Source organism: Dendrobates tinctorius, unplaced genomic scaffold (assembly GCF_039654945.1).
Source record: "Dendrobates tinctorius isolate UK_male_01 unplaced genomic scaffold, ASM3965494v1 ptg000214l, whole genome shotgun sequence".
In the NCBI taxonomy this organism is placed as follows: domain Eukaryota; kingdom Metazoa; phylum Chordata; class Amphibia; order Anura; family Dendrobatidae; genus Dendrobates; species Dendrobates tinctorius.
Genome location: NW_027361881.1, coordinates 2,028,039 through 2,045,865, shown reverse-complemented (window position 1 = coordinate 2,045,865; position 17,827 = coordinate 2,028,039). Strand labels below are relative to the sequence as shown.

Genomic DNA, 17,827 nt, shown 5'->3' with positions numbered 1-17,827 from the left:
GCTATGTGTGATACTTACCAACGACCGGCTCCCCCGCTGTCCATCGCTGATCGCGCGAGAATGTCCGGCTCCATTTCTCGTCGGGCGCTTCCTGCTGAGACTTCCTGCTGTGACGACGAGCGACGCTGGACGCGGGCGGGAGGACGCAGGATCGCTGTGTGTGAATGGTAAGTATCGTGCGCTGCGTCGCTGCTGCATCGCTGTGAGATCTTTCTGTATGAAAGCTCACTAGCGATCATTTAGCGATGCACCAGCGATCCTGACCGGGTCGGATCGCTGGTTGGATCGCTGGTGCATCGCTAAATGTAAAAGGGCCTTTAGAGATTGAGCTTAATAATAACAAGCATCCAAGGGTCATTATCTCAAACACCATCTTTAACCGTACATTTGACTGTACAGCACATCCAATCTTTTTGGCTTGGAAGAAACTCTCCACTCCAAAGAGAGGAACCGCTAAAAAGATAATCCTGAAAACCTTACCTCTCACACTAGTATACTCAATAATGAAACTAGATCTCCCTGTAAGGTGGTCTGAATTTGGAATTAAACTGGGGGACATCTCCGACGGCAGAAAAATGTCACCTTTTAGTGACTTAAAATCCAAATACAAAGTACCTTGGTCTATGTTTATGGAATATCAAATATTAAAGGACACTATCTTAGATTTCTTACAGAAAAGACGGATATTTTCGGAACCTTCTGTTAAAATCCTGAGTAATGTAGGCCACACAATATTCTGGAGCCACAAGTTCATATATGACAGTTTTAACCAGGACTCCTCTCTCACAAAAGATTCATATATGCTAACATGGGAGAAAGACGTCGAGGCATCCTTTTCAGCAGAAAGTTGGGAAGATGCATTGTCCATATCCTATGCCTCTCGACCCTTTCCATGACTTTACAGGAAACCTATTTTAAGGTGCTCTCCAGATGGTACTTTACGCCGGTTCGTTTGGCTCATTTCGATCCCGACAGGTCACCACTTTTCTGGAGAAACTGCGGCAAAAGAGGTGACTTGTTACACATGTTCTGGGGTTGCCCTGTGACCCAATCCCTGTAGTCGCAGGTCTCCTCTGTTATACACAAAATATATGGTAAAACCTTCGTTCTCTCTCCACAGTCGGCATTACTCTCTCTAGAGCTGGATAGTCTGGACTTAGAAGTCAAAACGTTAATTGTACATTTATGGTTAGTTGTAAAAAACACTATTGCGCATCATTGGAAGAGTCATACACTTCCTAGTCTTCAACACATCATAGATATCACGGCTCAACACCGAGCATACGAACGTAAATTCGCTCTGGCTAATGATCATTTTTCAAAGTTTTATACCAAATGGTCTAAGTGGGATCACATCTTTCCTACACCCATTACATAGGAAACTGCCCTTTAATTAAAAGCCAGATTTTGGTATTGTGTATTGTATATCATATAATGTGCCAATTACTCACTTGAACTAATTGTTTGTATTATTGTTCTTATGTTACTCTTTGAACATGATATTGACCATGAACCAAAGTTCTCTGATTTGTTTCCTCTTTCCTCCATCCCTTCCCTCCCCCCCCCCCACATTATGCAGACAATGAGCCTACTATGTTATCATTATAATATAATAATAAAATGTTTGGAAAAGTAACTCAGGATCAGTAATGTATGTACACAGTGACTGCACCAGCAGAATAGTGAGTGCAGCTCTGGAGTATAATACAGGATGTAACTCAGGATCAGTAATGTAATGTATGTACACAGTGACTGCACCAGCAGAATAGTGAGTGCAGCTCTGGAGTATAATACAGGATGTAACTCAGGATCAGTAATGTAATGTATGTACACAGTGACTGCACCAGCAGAATAGTGAGTGCAGCTCTGGGGTATAATACAGGATGTAACTCAGGATCAGTAATGTAATGTATGTACACAGTGACTGCACCAGCAGAATAGTGAGTGCAGCTCTGGGGTATAATACAGGATGTAACTCAGGATCAGTAATGAAATGTATGTACACAGTGACTGCACCAGCAGAATAGTGAGTGCAGCTCTGGGGTATAATACAGGAGGTAACTCAGGATCAGTAATGTAATGTATGTACACAGTGACTGCACCAGCAGAATAGTGAGTGCAGCTCTGGGGTATAATACAGGAGGTAACTCAGGATCAGTAATGTATGTATACAGTGACTGCACCAGCTGAATAGTGAGTGCAGCTCTGGAGTATAATACAGGATGTAACTCAGGATCAGTAATGTAATGTATGTACACAGTGACTGCACCAGCAGAATAGTGAGTGCAGCTCTGGAGTATAATACAGGAGGTAACTCAGGATCAGTAATGTAATGTATGTACACAGTGGCTGCACCAGCAGAATAGTGAGCGCAGCTCTGGAGTATAATACAGGATGTATCTCAGGATCAGTAATGTAATGTATGTACACAGTGACTGCACCAGCAGAATAGTGAGCGCAGCTCTGGAGTAGAATACAGGAGGTAACTCAGGATCAGTAATGTAATGGATGTACACAGTGACTGCACCAGCAGAATAGTGAGTGCAGCTCTGGGGTATAATACAGGATGTAACTCAGGATCAGTAATGTAATTATGTACACAGTGACTGCAGCAGCAGAATAGTGAGTGCAGCTCTGGAGTATAATACAGGATGTAACTCAGGATCAGTAATGTAATGTATGTACACAGTGACTGCACCAGCAGAATAGTGAGTGCAGCTCTGGAGTGTAATATAATCCATGATTTTTCCGTGTGACCTCTATCTCCTCTTCAGGTTTTGAAGATAATTTCTGCATTTGCTATTATTTCAATTCTATAAATCATAAACTCAGTTCCTGCAGTGCCATCATCCTTCACTGAGCCATCGGATGACGCAGGATTTGCAGAATTCTGGACCTTTTCTTTGGTGCAACTAACATGTTTTCTCTTCTCTACAGCAGTCTGACAACTCCTCTCGGGCTAACAGTATCAGCAGAGAGCGACTGCTTGCAGAATCACAGCTGCCCTCTGAGAAGACTGGCACCCCTGCGGTACCCTCACACCTGCTGGGGAGCGCATATGCCTTTGCCATCCCGCCAAGTTCTGTCGTGCCGGATTCCCGCTTCCAACCCTTAAAGTGAGTGACCGAGTGTGCACACTAGGCAGCCAGCATGGCTTATTATTTTTAAGGCATTATTGCTCTAATCTAGGGTCTCACACATGGGGCCACAAGTGGCCCCGGAGGCTGTCATCTGCGGCACTGGAGCTCCTGAGACATCTTCGGGGCATCAGAGAGCACGTTGTGTACGAATAGGCATACTGTTAGTATAAAACTAACAGATCTAGTATCTCGCAGTACAGAAGTTTTGCATATTGCTATTAGATCAGAAATCAGTAAATGTGTAGGGATGAAGAAATGGGAAAAAAAAGTACAAAATAATAACAGAAAAAGGACTTGCTACTAAAAACTGTTAAAACAGAAAAAAAACCCACTTAGGCGGTGTGCCCACGTTGCGTTTAAGCGTTTTTGCTGCAGCGGAAACGCTTAAAAACGCATCCCATGCAATCCTATGGAATTCCACAGTTGCTGCGCCCATGCTGCGGATTTTACCGCTGTGGAATTAATTTTGCGGAATCACGGCGATTCCGCAGCCATAGGATTGCATTGAAAAGCTCACTTTACAGATGTGGCTGTGCCCACCATGCGTAAAGTGAGCGCTTCATGTGCGGATGGTACCCATGGTCTGGAGGAGAGGAGACTCTCCTCCATGCCCTGGGTACCATTTTCCTGTAAAAAATAGAATTAAAATATAAAATAGTGATATACTCACCTTCTGATGGCCCCCAGAATTCCCGCAGCATTTCTGCAACGTGGGCACATAGCCTAAGTATTGCAGCATCCAATCTATAAAACTGTGCCACGGCTGATAAGTTGAACACTAACAATAATGTAGCATTATCATTCTACTGACACAAGAAACGCTATAAAAAGTTTGATGGAAAAAGCCTGGTATCACTGAAAACGTCATCTGTCCCACAAGGAATGTGGCCCCTTAGTATCAAGTTATGTTTGTGTGTAGCATTTACCAAAGCCGAGCTTGAGACCCCGGCTTTAATTTGTCTCCTGATACATCTGGAGGTGACCCGCCTGGCTGTGCACCAGTCCTCATGTAAATGATGAGCACAGGTGGACAGCCTTGTTTTCTCAGTGCCGCTTGATTGCAACTTTTGCAATAGTTTCTTCTTTTTTTTTTCTTCCAGCCTGCAGCGTCCTGTCCATCACGTGGTCCCTCCGAGTGCGGTCACTGAGGAATATTTACGAAGCTTCCGTCCATACCCCACGGCCGAGGACCTCCGCATGCCCTCACTGTCCCACATCGGACTGGACCCCACCGCGGCTGCAGCGTATTATCACAACAGCTACCTGGCGCACCATACCTTCACTCACCCCGCGTTCAGGTCAGCATGTTTGCCAGTGGTTGCAGAGCGGCTTGGAGATCATGAGCAGTGTTTACCTCCTTGTTGTGTCCTTGCAGGATGGACGATTCCTACTGTTTATCTGCACTGAGGTCCCCGTTCTACCCCCTTCATAGTCCGGGATCACTCCCACCTCTTCACCCTTCAGCCATGCACCTGCACTTGTCCGGAGTCCGGTACCCTGCAGATCTTGCTCATTCGTCGCTGTCTGCGCTGCAATCTGAGCGCCTCACGGCAGAGAGGTAAGCTGGAGCCGAGGGTGCTCCGTACATTAATCGCAGATTATGGATGGGGAATTTCCCATCTTCTCTCCTCTTTTCATCATCTCTTCTGCATTAGGTGTAATTCATCTGTTGGATCAGACAATGCTGACCCCAGTATTGTCTTAAAATACTACAATCTGTACATGAGCTTTCTAGTAAATTACCCCTTTTCTCATTGGATTTTTGCGTCTGTAGACTACAAATGGATGAAGAGCTGAGGCTGCGCGAAAGGGAAAGAGAGCGGGAGCGAGAAAAAGAAAGAGAAGCTGACCGTGAGCGAGAGAAAGAACGCGAGAGGGAGAGAGAACGGGAAAAGAAAGAGATGGAAAGAGAGAAGGAGCGAGAACGGGAGCGAGAACGGGAGCGAGAACTCGAGCGGCAAAGAGAGCGCACACGAGAGAAGGAGGCCAGCCTCCTGAAGAGCCTCGAGAGCCAATATCTAGCAGAAACAGAAGTGCACCCCCTCCGAATACACCAAGAAGAACGGGTAAAGCCTACAGAACCGCCTGCACCAACCCGACCTGGTGAGTGTTACTTGTCCGGTGTTAGACATGAATCGACATACCGCATAGGCCTGACCACCTGCCTCTTTGATATCGTCTTATTTTATGGCTGACAGTTTGTCTATCCTTACAGAAAAGCTGAAAGAAACATCTGTACAGACTCCAAAGCCAGTCCAACACCAAATGCATCAACCGCCTACCACGCACCATTCTGTGCCGAGCCTGATCTCCAGCCATACTGTGTTCCCTCCAACAAGCAGCGCTGCAGCAGCTACGCTCTTGGCTCAGAGGACGCAGGAAGAGGAGAAATGGTTAGCCCGGCAAAGGCGTCTCCGGCAGGAGAAGGAAGATCGGCAGTACCAGGTATCGGAATTTCGGCAGCAAGTGCTGGAACAGCAGCTGGACGCTAGTGGGCGTCCCATTGGACCACCGGAGGCAGAGGCGAGGCCAGAAAACCTCAGGTCAGTCATCGGTGCTGTGGATTGCACGGGTGCATGATTCTATTAGTTTCGTACAATTTTATTTATTTTTACTGTTTAGAGTCCTGCCCATTCGTCACGAGGGAACTATTCGGGAGCCACTGCAGCATTTCGGAGGTCCACCACCCCTCATTTCACCCAAACCCCAGCAGCAGTCTGGCCCCGCCTCACTTTGGAACCCTGTGTCGCTCATGGACACTCCGTCAGACTCACGCCGTAGCCAGGAACCGGCTTCTATCCTTAATCACACTTCCACTATTTATGAACATAGCCGACAAACGTTACCCACAATCAAGGTGGAGCGTCCGTACAGCTTTGAGAAGCAGCAGCTAGAGGAGGAAGATTTTCCCCGGAGAAAAGAACAGTCGGAAAAATACCAGCCCATCCGGGAATCCTCTCTGGAGCACTCTGGGTACTCGCATGCCCCTTTTCTAGCTGAACTTGAAAAGTCGACTCAGTCCTTCCTAAACCAGCAACGAAGTTCCCTCCAGCAGGCGGGCCAGAAGGCAGAGACCACGCTCCTACACCGGCCATGCTTGTCAAACAGGAACCCCCCTACCAGAACTCGCGATCCCATGTACATATACGATGAGTTTCTACAGCAACATCGCAGGCTGGTCAGTAAGCTGGATCTTGAAGAGAGGAGGCGGAAAGAAGCCAGAGAAAAAGGTAAGCTGCCGTCCGTATTCAGAATACAGATTGCTGCAAACATTTCCTCAAGGACGAGGTCACCAAACAATCAGTGAGTGCCATGTATAGACGAGACGATGGACTAGATAAATAGCCACACGTTAGTCCTCCTGAACACGGTTTTCTCTTGAGAGAATTAAATTTATTACCACTAAATTATGCAGAATGTATCAGCACCTCTTGATATAAATGAGCAGATGCAAACTTGATTTGCGTTACTGCTTTATTTGCAGTAGTTACCCAAGTTGTCTCACCTCGCCTAATGAGCTGAGGGCTGCAGGACACACAAGCTCAGTCTCGGCTGCCTAATGAGCCAAGGACTCGAGGACTCACAAGCCCAGTCACGTCTGCTGAGGACACACAAGTTCAGTCTTGGCTGCCTAATGAGCCAATGGCTTGAGGACACAAGCTCAGTTACCTCTGCTTAGTGAGTTGAGGGCTGGAGGACTCACAAGCTCAGTTTTGGCCGCCTAATGAGCCAAGGGCTAGAGGACACACAAGCTCAGTCACCTTCGCTTAGAGAGCCTAGCGCTGGAGGACACAGACGCTCAGTCACCTCCGCTTAGAGGGCCTAGGGCTGGCGGACACACAAGCTCAATCATCTCCGCTTTGCTTCCTCCAGACCTTGGCTCATTATCTCAGTCACCTCCGCTTAGTGAGCCAAGGTCCGGAGGACACACAAGCTTAATCACCTCCACTTAGTGAGCCGAGAGTTCGTGGCCGCACATGCTCGGTCTCTTTCATCTAATGAGCAGAGGACTGGTGGTGGCACACGCTCAGTCTTTTACATTTGAGCGGAGAGCTTGTGGTCGCACACACTGTCCTCACATCTAGGTCTCGGCATAGTGACTGTCTAATAGCTTTGTGCCGTGCAATGCACAGCGTTTTATTGTGCTCAGATTTCCTGCACAAATTTTCCAGAGCTCCCCTCCTACATGTGGTGAACGACTTGTTCCTTTCATCAGGTTATTATTATGATCTTGATGATTCTTATGATGAGAGCGATGAGGAGGAAGTGAAGGCACATCTCCGTCGAGTCGCTGAGCAGCCACCTCTGAAGCTGGATACGTCGTCCGAGGTGAGCAGCAGCTACGTTTGCAGCTTATACTCCAATTTCTGAGGTCGAACCATAGTGTGACTAACATAAGTCGTTATTTCCCCTATTTCTCTATCTACAGAAACTGGAGTTTCTTCAGATCTTTGGACTCGCTACCCAAAAAGAAAAGGAGCGGATCCTGCAACAGAAGAGGCGGAAAAGAAGGCGAATGTTGCGGGAGAGGAGTCCATCGCCTCCGATCCAAAGCAAAAGACAGACGCCATCGCCACACTCCCCGCTGTCTACAAGGTTCAGTCCGGATGAGCTGAACAACAGTCCCAATCTGGAAGAGAAGAAAAAGTTCCTGACCTTCTTTGATCTATCACACGTGAGCGTGGAGCAGAGGAGAGGTGAGAACGAATCTAGCTAGAGAGCGTCTGAGCTTCGTTTCTCCATTTCAGTGCGACAGGTGAAGGGTGCAAATCATGAAATGCCTTTTAGCAAGGTGCCCCCCACTACATGGAGATTATATTCTTAGCTTTATTTAGTGCTCCGTTGCTGACAGATGCAACCTGTGCTGGGGGTCTTGTAATTCCCTGAGCAGCAGATGACAGGAGTCTGAGACTTCATGTTCTTCGTACTTGGACGGCACAGAGGAGAGATGTTGTAATCCGCCCATGACTAAATCCCTCTGTCTTGATTTTGGCAGACAAAGAGAAGCTGGTTGAAATGCTGGAAGCAATGAAACAGAAGATTGCAGCGCCTGAGGCGGTGAAGAATCCACCGCTGGCTTCATGTCGGAGCAACTCTCCTCCGCCCACAGGTAAGACGCAAGGCATTATGATACCATGACACCCAGGGTGGTGGACTGTCATGTAGCCTCCGTCAGGGGCAGCAGCACTGGGACCCCAAGTCATCTGATCTTTCACTGCCTCGTGTAAAATTACTCACAATGCTGAAATCCACCTTTTTGGGGGCTGAAAGTTCCAAAAATGATGTTTGCAGCATGCCGCTGTATCTACCAGCCATGTACTGTACTTCATGTCTGGACTTACCAGTCTTATGTTCTTTGCACTGTACACAGGATCATTTCCTCAAGAGGTTTTGGAACATTTGCTTTTTCCAAAAAAAAAAAAAAAAAAAAAATTGTTTTTTTTTTGCTGCCTTTTGAACAAACAGAGTCCTTAGTTTGGAAAGTTTTCAATCAGGATCTGCTGGAAAGAAATGTCCGGCACTTATTTTTCTACCAGGTATGTTTCAATCTGAAGTGGGACAAAAAAAAAAAAAAGGAAGTGAATAAGAAAAGTCTTTAAAGCATTTATTTTTTCCAGCAGATGAAAACCTCAGTGTGCACGCAGGCTTAGTGTAATGGCTTCAAGACAAAGACTAGTAAATGTGCACACTCAGTTCTTCCCGGTCTTGGTGCCTCTGGATATGGTGTTTGCATTTCTGCCATTTTCTTCATGCCTCTTGTATACACCAGCCCTCGACTTCTCCCTACTCAGTTGCCGAGTAAAAAAAAAAAAATCAAAGTGAATTAAAATCCCCCCCTTACTGATCTGTGCTTTCCCCTTTATTTCCAGCTGCACCCTCTGAAAATCAGGCCGCCGTTCAGGCCCCGTCACAGCCGGATTTCTCTGCTTCCGTGCCCTCCACCTCGTCCGCCGTCCCAGCACCAGAAGCCGTGAAGCCTCTAGAACTTATTCGTCCAGAGCCACCAAAACTCCTGGAAAGGACGACCCCACTGCCAGGTCCAGCACCCACTCCCTCAGCCAATGTTGTAAGCACAGAAAAAGTCAAGCAGAATGAGGCAGCAGCTCCGCCGAAAAAGAGCCCTAGCATCTTAAACTTCGTCCGAGGGCATCCAGCCAAAGAGCATCCCGTGCAGCCGTCTCAGAGCGTGAATGGCAGGAGCAAGTCCTGGGAGCCATTCATAGCCGAAGAATTTGCTCATCAGTTCCACGAATCTGTTTTACAGTCCACACAGAAGGCTCTACAGAAGCACAAAGGTAAGACAGCGGCCATACTGCCCCCACCTGGGTAGATGGAGAAACATCAGGGCACCGGCCATATAGACATGGCTGCTTGGTATACTGTGCACATATCGGAGCAGATTTACTATGGACTATTTTATTAGGTCTGGACCCTGCGCTGGGGATCGTTGGGGTATAAAACACTGTCTTATGCCCTCCCTAGGAGCGTCTGCTATGAACTGCGCCGAACAGAACCACAAACCCGATGCCTCCGTCCATTATAACATTCCGGAGCTGCAGAAGTCCAGCCGGACCCCGGCCCCACACCAAAACGGTCAGCAGGGCCTAGGGCAGCCGGGGGTGCCGCGGGGGACACAGCATCCTGCCGTAACCTCAGGGGAAGAGACATCTGATGAAGATGAGGAGGAGGAAGATGAAGTGGATGAACCACCAAGACCCAAATGGCAGGGAATCGAGGCAATATTTGAAGCTTACCAAGGACATATAGAAGGTGGGCAGTCATAATGGGAGCAAAAAGCAGATTTTATCATTATGATGAAAGTGATGCAGAAATTAGAAAATCAGTGATTATGTTGCCTTCCAGGCGTAGTCAATGGCTGGGTACCCACACCGCCACGTTGGACAGTATGTTGCCAAGGCAACTGCTGCACACACGGGTCCTAATTAAGGTGCCCCTCGTTATGCACCTGGCCATCATTAGCGCAGAGATCTAACAGGCCCAATGGGATGCCTGTGTACTAGCCGTCTGGAGGTCTCTGCTCAGATCCCCTAATGATACCATGCTTCTCAGCGACAGATATTACTCAGGACAGTGTGGGGGGAGGGGGATTTCCCCATGTAATAATTCCCTTTATCTTCTGGGGGTCTCATTTACTGTCATTACTTTACAGAACAAAACCTTGAACGCCAAGTTTTGGAGACACAGTGCAAGCGACTAGAAGCTCAGCATTTTAACCTAAGACTGACGGCCGAGCAGATATCGCACCGCATGGCGGTAAGTGACCGCACTGCCACCTGCACTCAGGGGAGGCTGTGACTGCGGGAACGACCAAGGGGAGAAATACACATGTAATAAGGGAGGAAATCAGAGATGGCCCATGCTCTTACATGGAGCCAGAAAGGGGCGTTCATATAATAAGATGAACAGGGTCCGGAGGTCGCATTTACTGACGTCCCGGTCTCGGTCATCTCCCGGGGCAGAAGTTACCAGAGCTGAACCGATCCCTAAGGGGCTTACAGCCGGATCTAATGTCTCTACGCTCGTAGCTTTCTTTCAGCTCCCTGCAGCTTTTGCCATCTCCCCTTTCCGTCTCAGTATGGTATGGCTCTCCTTTCCCCGTAGTTTTGGCTTTCTCCTCCCTCTATCGGTATAGGAGGTCTCTCCGCTCCCTGTAGCTTTTTTCTTCCCTCTCTCTTGGTATGGGATGTCTTTCCGCTCCCTGTACCTTTTGCTTTCTCCCCTCTCTCTGTATGGGATATCTCTCTGCTCTCTATAGCTTTTGCTTTCTTCCCTCTCTCAGTATGGGATGTCTCTCCGCTTCCTGTAGCTTTTGCTTTCTTCCCTCTTTCTCGGTATAAGATGTCTCTCCGCTCCCTGTAGCTTTTGCTTTCTTCCCTCTTTCTCGGTATGGGATGTCTCTCCGCTCCCTGTAGCTTTTGCTTTCTCCCCTCTATCTGTATAGGATGTCTATCCTTTCCCTGTAGCTTTTGCTTTCTTCCCCCTCTTGGTATGGGATGTCTCTCTGCTCCCTGTACTTTTTGCTTTCTCCCCTCTCTCTGTATGGGATGTCTCTTTGCTCCCTATAGCTTTTGCTTTCTTCCCTCTCTTGGTATAGGAGGTCTCTCCTCTCCCTGTAGAGCTTTTGCTTTCTTCTCTCTCTCAGTATGGGATGTCTCTCCACTCCCTGTACCTTTTGCTTTCTCCCCTCTCTCGTTAGGGGATGTGTCTCCGCTCCCTGTAGCTTTTGCTTTCTTCCCCTCTCGATATGGGATGTCTCTCTGCTCCCTGTAGCTTTTGCCTTCTTCCCTCTCTCGGTATGGGATGTCTCCGCTCCCTTTTACTTTCTCCCCTCTCTCTGTATGGGATGTCTCTCTTCCCGTTGTTACTTTTGCTGTCTTCCCTCTCTCAGTAGGGGATGTCTCTTCTCTCAGTGTACTTTGTGCTTTCTTCCCTCTCTCTGCTCCCTGTAACTTTTGCTTTCTCCCCTCTCAGTATGGGATGTCTCTCCGCTCCCTGTTACTTTTGCTTTCTCCCCTCCCTCTTGGTATGGGATGTCTCTCTTCCTGTCGTCGTTACTTTTGATTTCTTCCCGCTCTCTGCGCTCCCTGTAACTTCTGCTTTCTTCCCTCTGGTAGGGGATGTCTCTCCGCCCCCTGTAACTCTTGCTTTTTTCCTTTCTTCTGCACAGGACCTGATGAGCCAGAAGCAGAAAGTGGCCTCTGAGAGGGAGAGGTTACAAGCTGAACTTGAACACTTTAAAAAGTGCCTTGTTTTGCCCCCCTCGCCATGGTCTAGGGGCTATTTCAGAGGCCACCCCAGGTGACACCCCCTCACCCTCTTGCACTAGCTCTGAACGTACAGTATAGAAATATCTATTTTATTATCTTGATATTTAATATTTTTCACGGGGAGGAACAAAAAAGGATAAAAAAAAAAATTAAAAAAAATAAAGCCACCCACTTTGTTACTTCCTGCACATCATGGGGGAGAAAAATAAAAGACAAAAAAAATAAATATATATATATATGAATGTGCCATGCATGACTCAAAGGATCAAGGGAGATCGGCAATGAAGAAATCCAGACCTGACTTATAGCGAAGCTGCGGGAACATCCTCGTGTGCGCCCCCTGCTGCCGAGGAGCGCCTGCTGTCTGCCCTGTACCAGTGTGGGTGCCTTCCTTCCATCATCGCCATTGTGCTGTCGCTGCCACGTGCGGGTTTTTATTTATCACTTTCTTTACGGACCATTGATGTCACCACAATCGTCTCCTATGATATTTTTCTGCCAGGATACGGACATTGTGTCTTTACATTGATCTAAAAAAATTATAAATTTCCTGAGATTTTAAAAGGACTTTTGTCCACCTGAATTTTTCCCTGCGGAGCTTTGCCGCTTGCAGCAGGAATGCACTTACGCCTGGATGTCTGATTAAAGGTACCTTTATTATGTTAATGATTAGCTGCCGGATGGTTGAGGTATCATTGCGAAGCTGCTACAACCCCTCCCCCAACACACGAGACATACGCAGGTGCTTTCACCCACCCATTACTGTACATAATAAAATAAGGGTTTTGTATGTTTTTATTACATTAATTATTGTTATAAAGAGAAAAGCCTGCCATTTATCGCTTCTTCGTCCTTTTTACTTTTCAGCCCGGGGAGGGGATAATAAGCCCCATTTGTCCCCCCGTCTCATTGCAGTTTTGTGTTTGTGTTCCGCTGCTGGACAGGATTATATTGTGGAATTTATTTTTTTTTGGGGGGGGAGAGAAAATTAAAACGGTAAAAATGCAGAATGTGCCGCCTGTCACTGAATGGAGTCATTTACTGCACAGATTGGAGCCTCTGGGGACGTGAGGGTGTTACAGGCATAGTGCTATGTTATTACGCCCAGTTTTCCAATATACATGCACGCTTCGTTCAGGGGAGCGTGCAGCTCCATTTAAAGGTTGGTCCGGGATTAGAACAACATGGCTATTTTTTTTTTCTGAACCTGCCTGCAGCTTGGGTCTGGTACTGAAGTTCTGTGGTATTAACTTTATTAGGGCAGAGTTTCACTATCAGACAGTTAGGGGGTAGCACATAATGACTGTTCAAACAGAGCACAGTGCACCATGGCGCAGCCAAACATTTATCTACACCGTCCCCTGCTTGGTTTCCATCCATCTCTGCCTTTCTCATGTTTGATTGACGTCTTTGGCTTTATAGAGCCAGGAAAGAGCGGAGATAGAAGTAAAACCAGCAGATGGAAACATGCACTTAAATGTTTGGCTGTGCCGGTACTTGGAGACCCTTTATACTGCCCTTCAATGGTCCCAGCAAGTGTACCCTCTCCCGTCATATTAGGATTGGTCTCGGGTCATTAATGTCAGCCATATATGTGAGACGTCTCTAGAGACGACAAAAGTCAGACTCCCCCAGCCCTGGGCATGGCTTACTCGTATCACGTCCATCAGCCCCGCTCACTGCCAACAGTCACTTCATCATATGTGAAAATGTCAGAACTTGCAGGTCCCATCCGGCTCACTAGACTCATATTCACCTTACACCATATAGACATTAGTTTACTGACCCCCCCCCCACCGCCAGTCTGTGACACAATGTGTTTATGTGGGTGATCCGTGACTGAGGAGAGCCAAGACATGGAACTGATAGTCATTATTACTAGTGATGAGCAAGGTTGCTTGGGGGGGGGGGGGGGGTCTCCGAGTATTTGGAAGTGCTCACTTAGTTTCTGTCGCCGCAGCTGCATGATTTGCAGCTACTTGACAGCCTGAATACATGTGGGAATTCCCTAACAAACAGGCATTCCACACGTATGCAGGCTGTCAAGTCAAATCATGCATCTGAAACAACAGAAACTAAATCTCCGAGCACTTCCAAATACTCAGAGACCACCCGAGTATGCTTGGGGAAACCCGAGGGATGAGCATACTCGCTCATCACTAATTATTACACTTTTTGTCCTTTTAGTCCAGGGGTGTGAAATATTTGTGCTGAAACCGGTCATCATCTTAGATACGGGGAATATCCATCCAATATAATTTACAATGGTCAAAATCCACCAGATCCTGCACAGAATTTAACCCCTTTCCAACATCGGGTGTAAATTTACGCTGATGTCGGACTCCCTCCCTTTGATCTGGGCTCCGGTGATGAGCCCAGATTCTTCCCGGCCCATATCAGCTGTTTTGAACAGCTGACATGTGCCCGCAATAGCTGCGGGTGGAATCGCTATCCACCCATGACTATTAACCCGCTAAATGCCGCTGTCAAACTCTGACATTTAACATGCGCTTCCATCAATTGTGCCTGAAATCCGCCCATCGGTGACCCCTGTCACGTGATCGCGGGTCACCAATGGGTTGGTATGACAACCAGAGGTCTCCTGAAGACCTCTATGGTTGGCTGTGCCAGATTGCTATGAACGCCGCCCAGTGGTCGGTGCTCATAGCAAGTGAGGTATTCTGCTACAAACACGTGATCTGATAATCGCTTGCATGTAGCAGAGCAGATTGGGTTATGGCAGCTTCTAGTCTTCCTTGGAGACTATTGAAGCATGCCAAAAAGTAAAACAAAAAAAAGGTTTTAAAAAATAAAAAGTTCAAATCACCACCCTTTCGCCCCATTCAAAAAAAAACAAAAAATATCAAACATACACATGTTTGGTATCGCTGCGTTCAGAATCACCCTATCAATAAAAAAAAAAGGATTAACCTGATTGTTAAATGGCGTAGCGAGAAAAAAAAGGGAAAAAGCCAGAATTATGTTTTTTTGGTCACCGCGACATTGCATTAACCCTGTTCCAACATCAAGCGTATATTTACACAGATGACGGACTCCCTCCCTTTGATGTGGGCTCCGGTGATGAGCCCACATCTTTCCTGGGACATGGCAGCTGCTTTGAACAGCGGACATGTGCCTGCAATAGCCGTGGGTATTAACTAGTTAACTGCCGCTGACAGCGGCATTTAAATGGCACTTCTGGCAATCGCGCCGAAAATACGCTCACCGGTGACCCGCTTCACGTGATCACTGGTCACCGATGTGTCAGCATGACAACTCGAGGTCTCCTGGAAACTTCTATGGTTGTCAGTGCCGGATTGCTGTGAGCGGCACCCACTGGTCAACGCTCATAGAAAGTCAGCAATTCGACTACATAGAGACCATCTGACCATCGCCTCTATGTAGCAGAGAGCCGTTCGAGTTGTGGCAGCTTCTAGTCTATGTATTGAAGCATGGCAAAAGTAAATTAAAAAAAATGTGCTTAAAAATATGAAAAAATTATAAAAGTTCAAATCACCCCCTTTCGCCCCATTCAAAATAAGACAAAAATAAAATCAAACATACACATATTTGGTATCACCGCGTTCAGAATCACCCGATCAATAAAAAAAAAAAAAAAGGTTAAACCTGATCGGTAAACGGCGTAGTGAAAATGCAATAACGGGACATCAAAAGAATGTGTCTGAACCAAAATGGTATCAATAAAAACGTCAGCTCGGTGCGCAAAAAATAAGCCCTCACCCAACCCGAGATGATGAAAAATGGAGACTCTTACAGGTATCAGAATATATATATTTTTTTTTTAACAGTTTGAAGTTTTTTTTTTTACCACTTCAATACCAAACATGTCTCGGTTCTTTTTTTTTTTTTTTTATCTATGAACTCATAATGACCTGGAGAATCATAATGGCAGGTCATTTTTAGCATTTAGTGAAACACATCTGCGGGATTGCACTTTTTTGCAATTTCACCGTACTTAGAATTTTTTTCCTGTTTTCAACTACACAACATGGTAAAAACAATAGTGTCGTTTAAAAGTACAACATCATGCCCTCACATGGCGATTTTCACCTAAAAATAAAAAAAAAAGTTACGGCTCTGGGAAAAAGGGGAGCGAAAAATGAAAATGCAAAACCAAAAATACTTCTGGTCATTAATGGGTTAATATCTTAAGCATTGCTCACAGATGCCACTGATGCTAGACAGGATCAGAAAGCAACAGACTGCAGTGTAACTCTTCACCAATATAAGAGTTCATTTATGCTCATCCCACCCTCTCTTGCAGTCTTTCCTTCCCTAATAATTGGGCTCAGTGCTAACAGTGCTACTTAACCTCCGGTGCAGCATATGTATAATGCAGCCAGGCCCTATTTTTATGGAAATAGATGGGGCGGGCGGCTTCCTCCTTTGTCGGCCGGTTCTGAGCTGCCACTTTCTTTCATGTCCTAGTGAATGTGGCGGCAGTGTGGCCACAATCAGCGCAGCGCTCGGGTACTCTGCATCACAATATGAGCTATTAACCTAAATTACAGCCGCGTCTCTGATCTATATCCTGAGAGAGACTCCAGCACATCACAATCCATGAATAAGTCATGAGGAGCGAGGTGCCGGATACTCGCTCCACCATTTACACCAAGTACAGGCCAAGTGTCCTCAGCGCAGCCACGTAATAACCCGGAGCTCACCGTCACCCGAGGCATGTGAGGATCACACGGAGATAAAATCATCCCCATCCTGAGACAGAATAAATTCTACTGTGGGGCTCGTAATCAGATCTGACTGCCCAACCTGCAGAGAGCGGTGCAAGGATGGCTCTGATGTCACCTACGAATTCACTACACACCAATACATAAAAGTAGATTTTCTCCTTACCTCTGCGCCTAATTATCAAATAGAAATTCTTACAAGATGACTCTAAAACCCCGTCGTCTTCCTGGACACTTCTACAGCCCAAATTTCTGACTGCAGGAAAAATAAAGGGATTTAATGAAAGTGACGTTGCCAGCACCAAGGATAGGTCCATACGTGATCAGATGTAGATCCGGAGCGCCATACACGGCTTTACCAGTGATTTCACCTCAGAATTTGCAAAAGGTAAAATGCACAATGAAAATCTGCAGAAAGAATGGACATGATGTGGATTAAAATACGCACGGCCAGTGACATCATCCGAGAAGATATTTTATCCGCGATTTAATGAGATCCCGTTCACTTTGGTGCTATTGTAAAACACTGGAAATGTGCACTGAAGATCACGTGTGAACATACCCTTAGATTACAAGGTACAAATGTGCCCAAATTTTATTTTATCCTGCCTTAAATAGCAGCAAAAACTACAGTACAGCTCCACCGCAAAAGCTTGACTCTGCTCTAACCGAGTGTGCCTTCTCTTAAAAAAAAAAAAAAAAAGTCACATTTTATTTTTATCAAGGCAATGAATAAATTCCTGTAAAACGTTACATATGATAATGTCTGTAAAGCGCTGTGCAATTAATGGCGGTAGATAAGTGAGTAAAATAAATATACATTTTGCAAACTTGCCCTAGCAGTCGTGCACCACCAGAGGGCGCAGCGCAGTCCCCCAACACATAGGTCACTTCTTTCCTAACACTTGATTTGTTTAAGAGATTACGGGGGTTTTGTGTAGAGGTCACCGGCAAAATTCCCCAAATTTCAAAAGCTGGAAAAGCAAACAATGTCAGGAATAATCTGTGCTACACTGGCTGCAGAGGACTTTGCTTTTTACCATGTTCTAGCAGCCAAGCGCCAGTCAAAAAAAAAAAAAAGCAAAGCCAGCTGCAGATAATGAGGGACGCACCAGAGCGGTGTCTGCAGCACCTGAGCTGCGTTATAAAGGGTGTAAGGCTCTGTGCACACGGTGCGGATTCTGCTGCGGAT

General features: G+C 46.5%; 1 protein-coding gene across 10 annotated transcripts in view; it reads left to right on the top strand.

The window, feature by feature from the left end:
- Nucleotides 1-12,764, top strand: part of GSE1 (Gse1 coiled-coil protein) — a 337,588-nt gene extending 324,824 nt beyond the window's left edge. For 9 of the 10 annotated variants that reach the window (XM_073554894.1, XM_073554896.1, XM_073554898.1 and 6 more), the window contains 13 exons: nucleotides 2,938-3,116; nucleotides 4,241-4,438; nucleotides 4,516-4,698; nucleotides 4,915-5,243; nucleotides 5,356-5,683; nucleotides 5,763-6,370; nucleotides 7,357-7,469; nucleotides 7,570-7,837; nucleotides 8,137-8,250; nucleotides 9,011-9,436; nucleotides 9,624-9,911; nucleotides 10,312-10,415; nucleotides 11,830-12,764. In XM_073554894.1, the coding sequence (XP_073410995.1) occupies nucleotides 2,938-3,116; nucleotides 4,241-4,438; nucleotides 4,516-4,698; nucleotides 4,915-5,243; nucleotides 5,356-5,683; nucleotides 5,763-6,370; nucleotides 7,357-7,469; nucleotides 7,570-7,837; nucleotides 8,137-8,250; nucleotides 9,011-9,436; nucleotides 9,624-9,911; nucleotides 10,312-10,415; nucleotides 11,830-11,964 (3,273 nt within the window). In that variant the 3' untranslated portion in view covers nucleotides 11,965-12,764. The remainder of the gene's footprint in view (nucleotides 1-2,937; nucleotides 3,117-4,240; nucleotides 4,439-4,515; nucleotides 4,699-4,914; nucleotides 5,244-5,355; nucleotides 5,684-5,762; nucleotides 6,371-7,356; nucleotides 7,470-7,569; nucleotides 7,838-8,136; nucleotides 8,251-9,010; nucleotides 9,437-9,623; nucleotides 9,912-10,311; nucleotides 10,416-11,829) is intronic. The other variant, XM_073554895.1, reaches the window with a different exon arrangement.
- The last annotated feature ends 5,063 nt before the right edge of the window (nucleotides 12,765-17,827 follow it).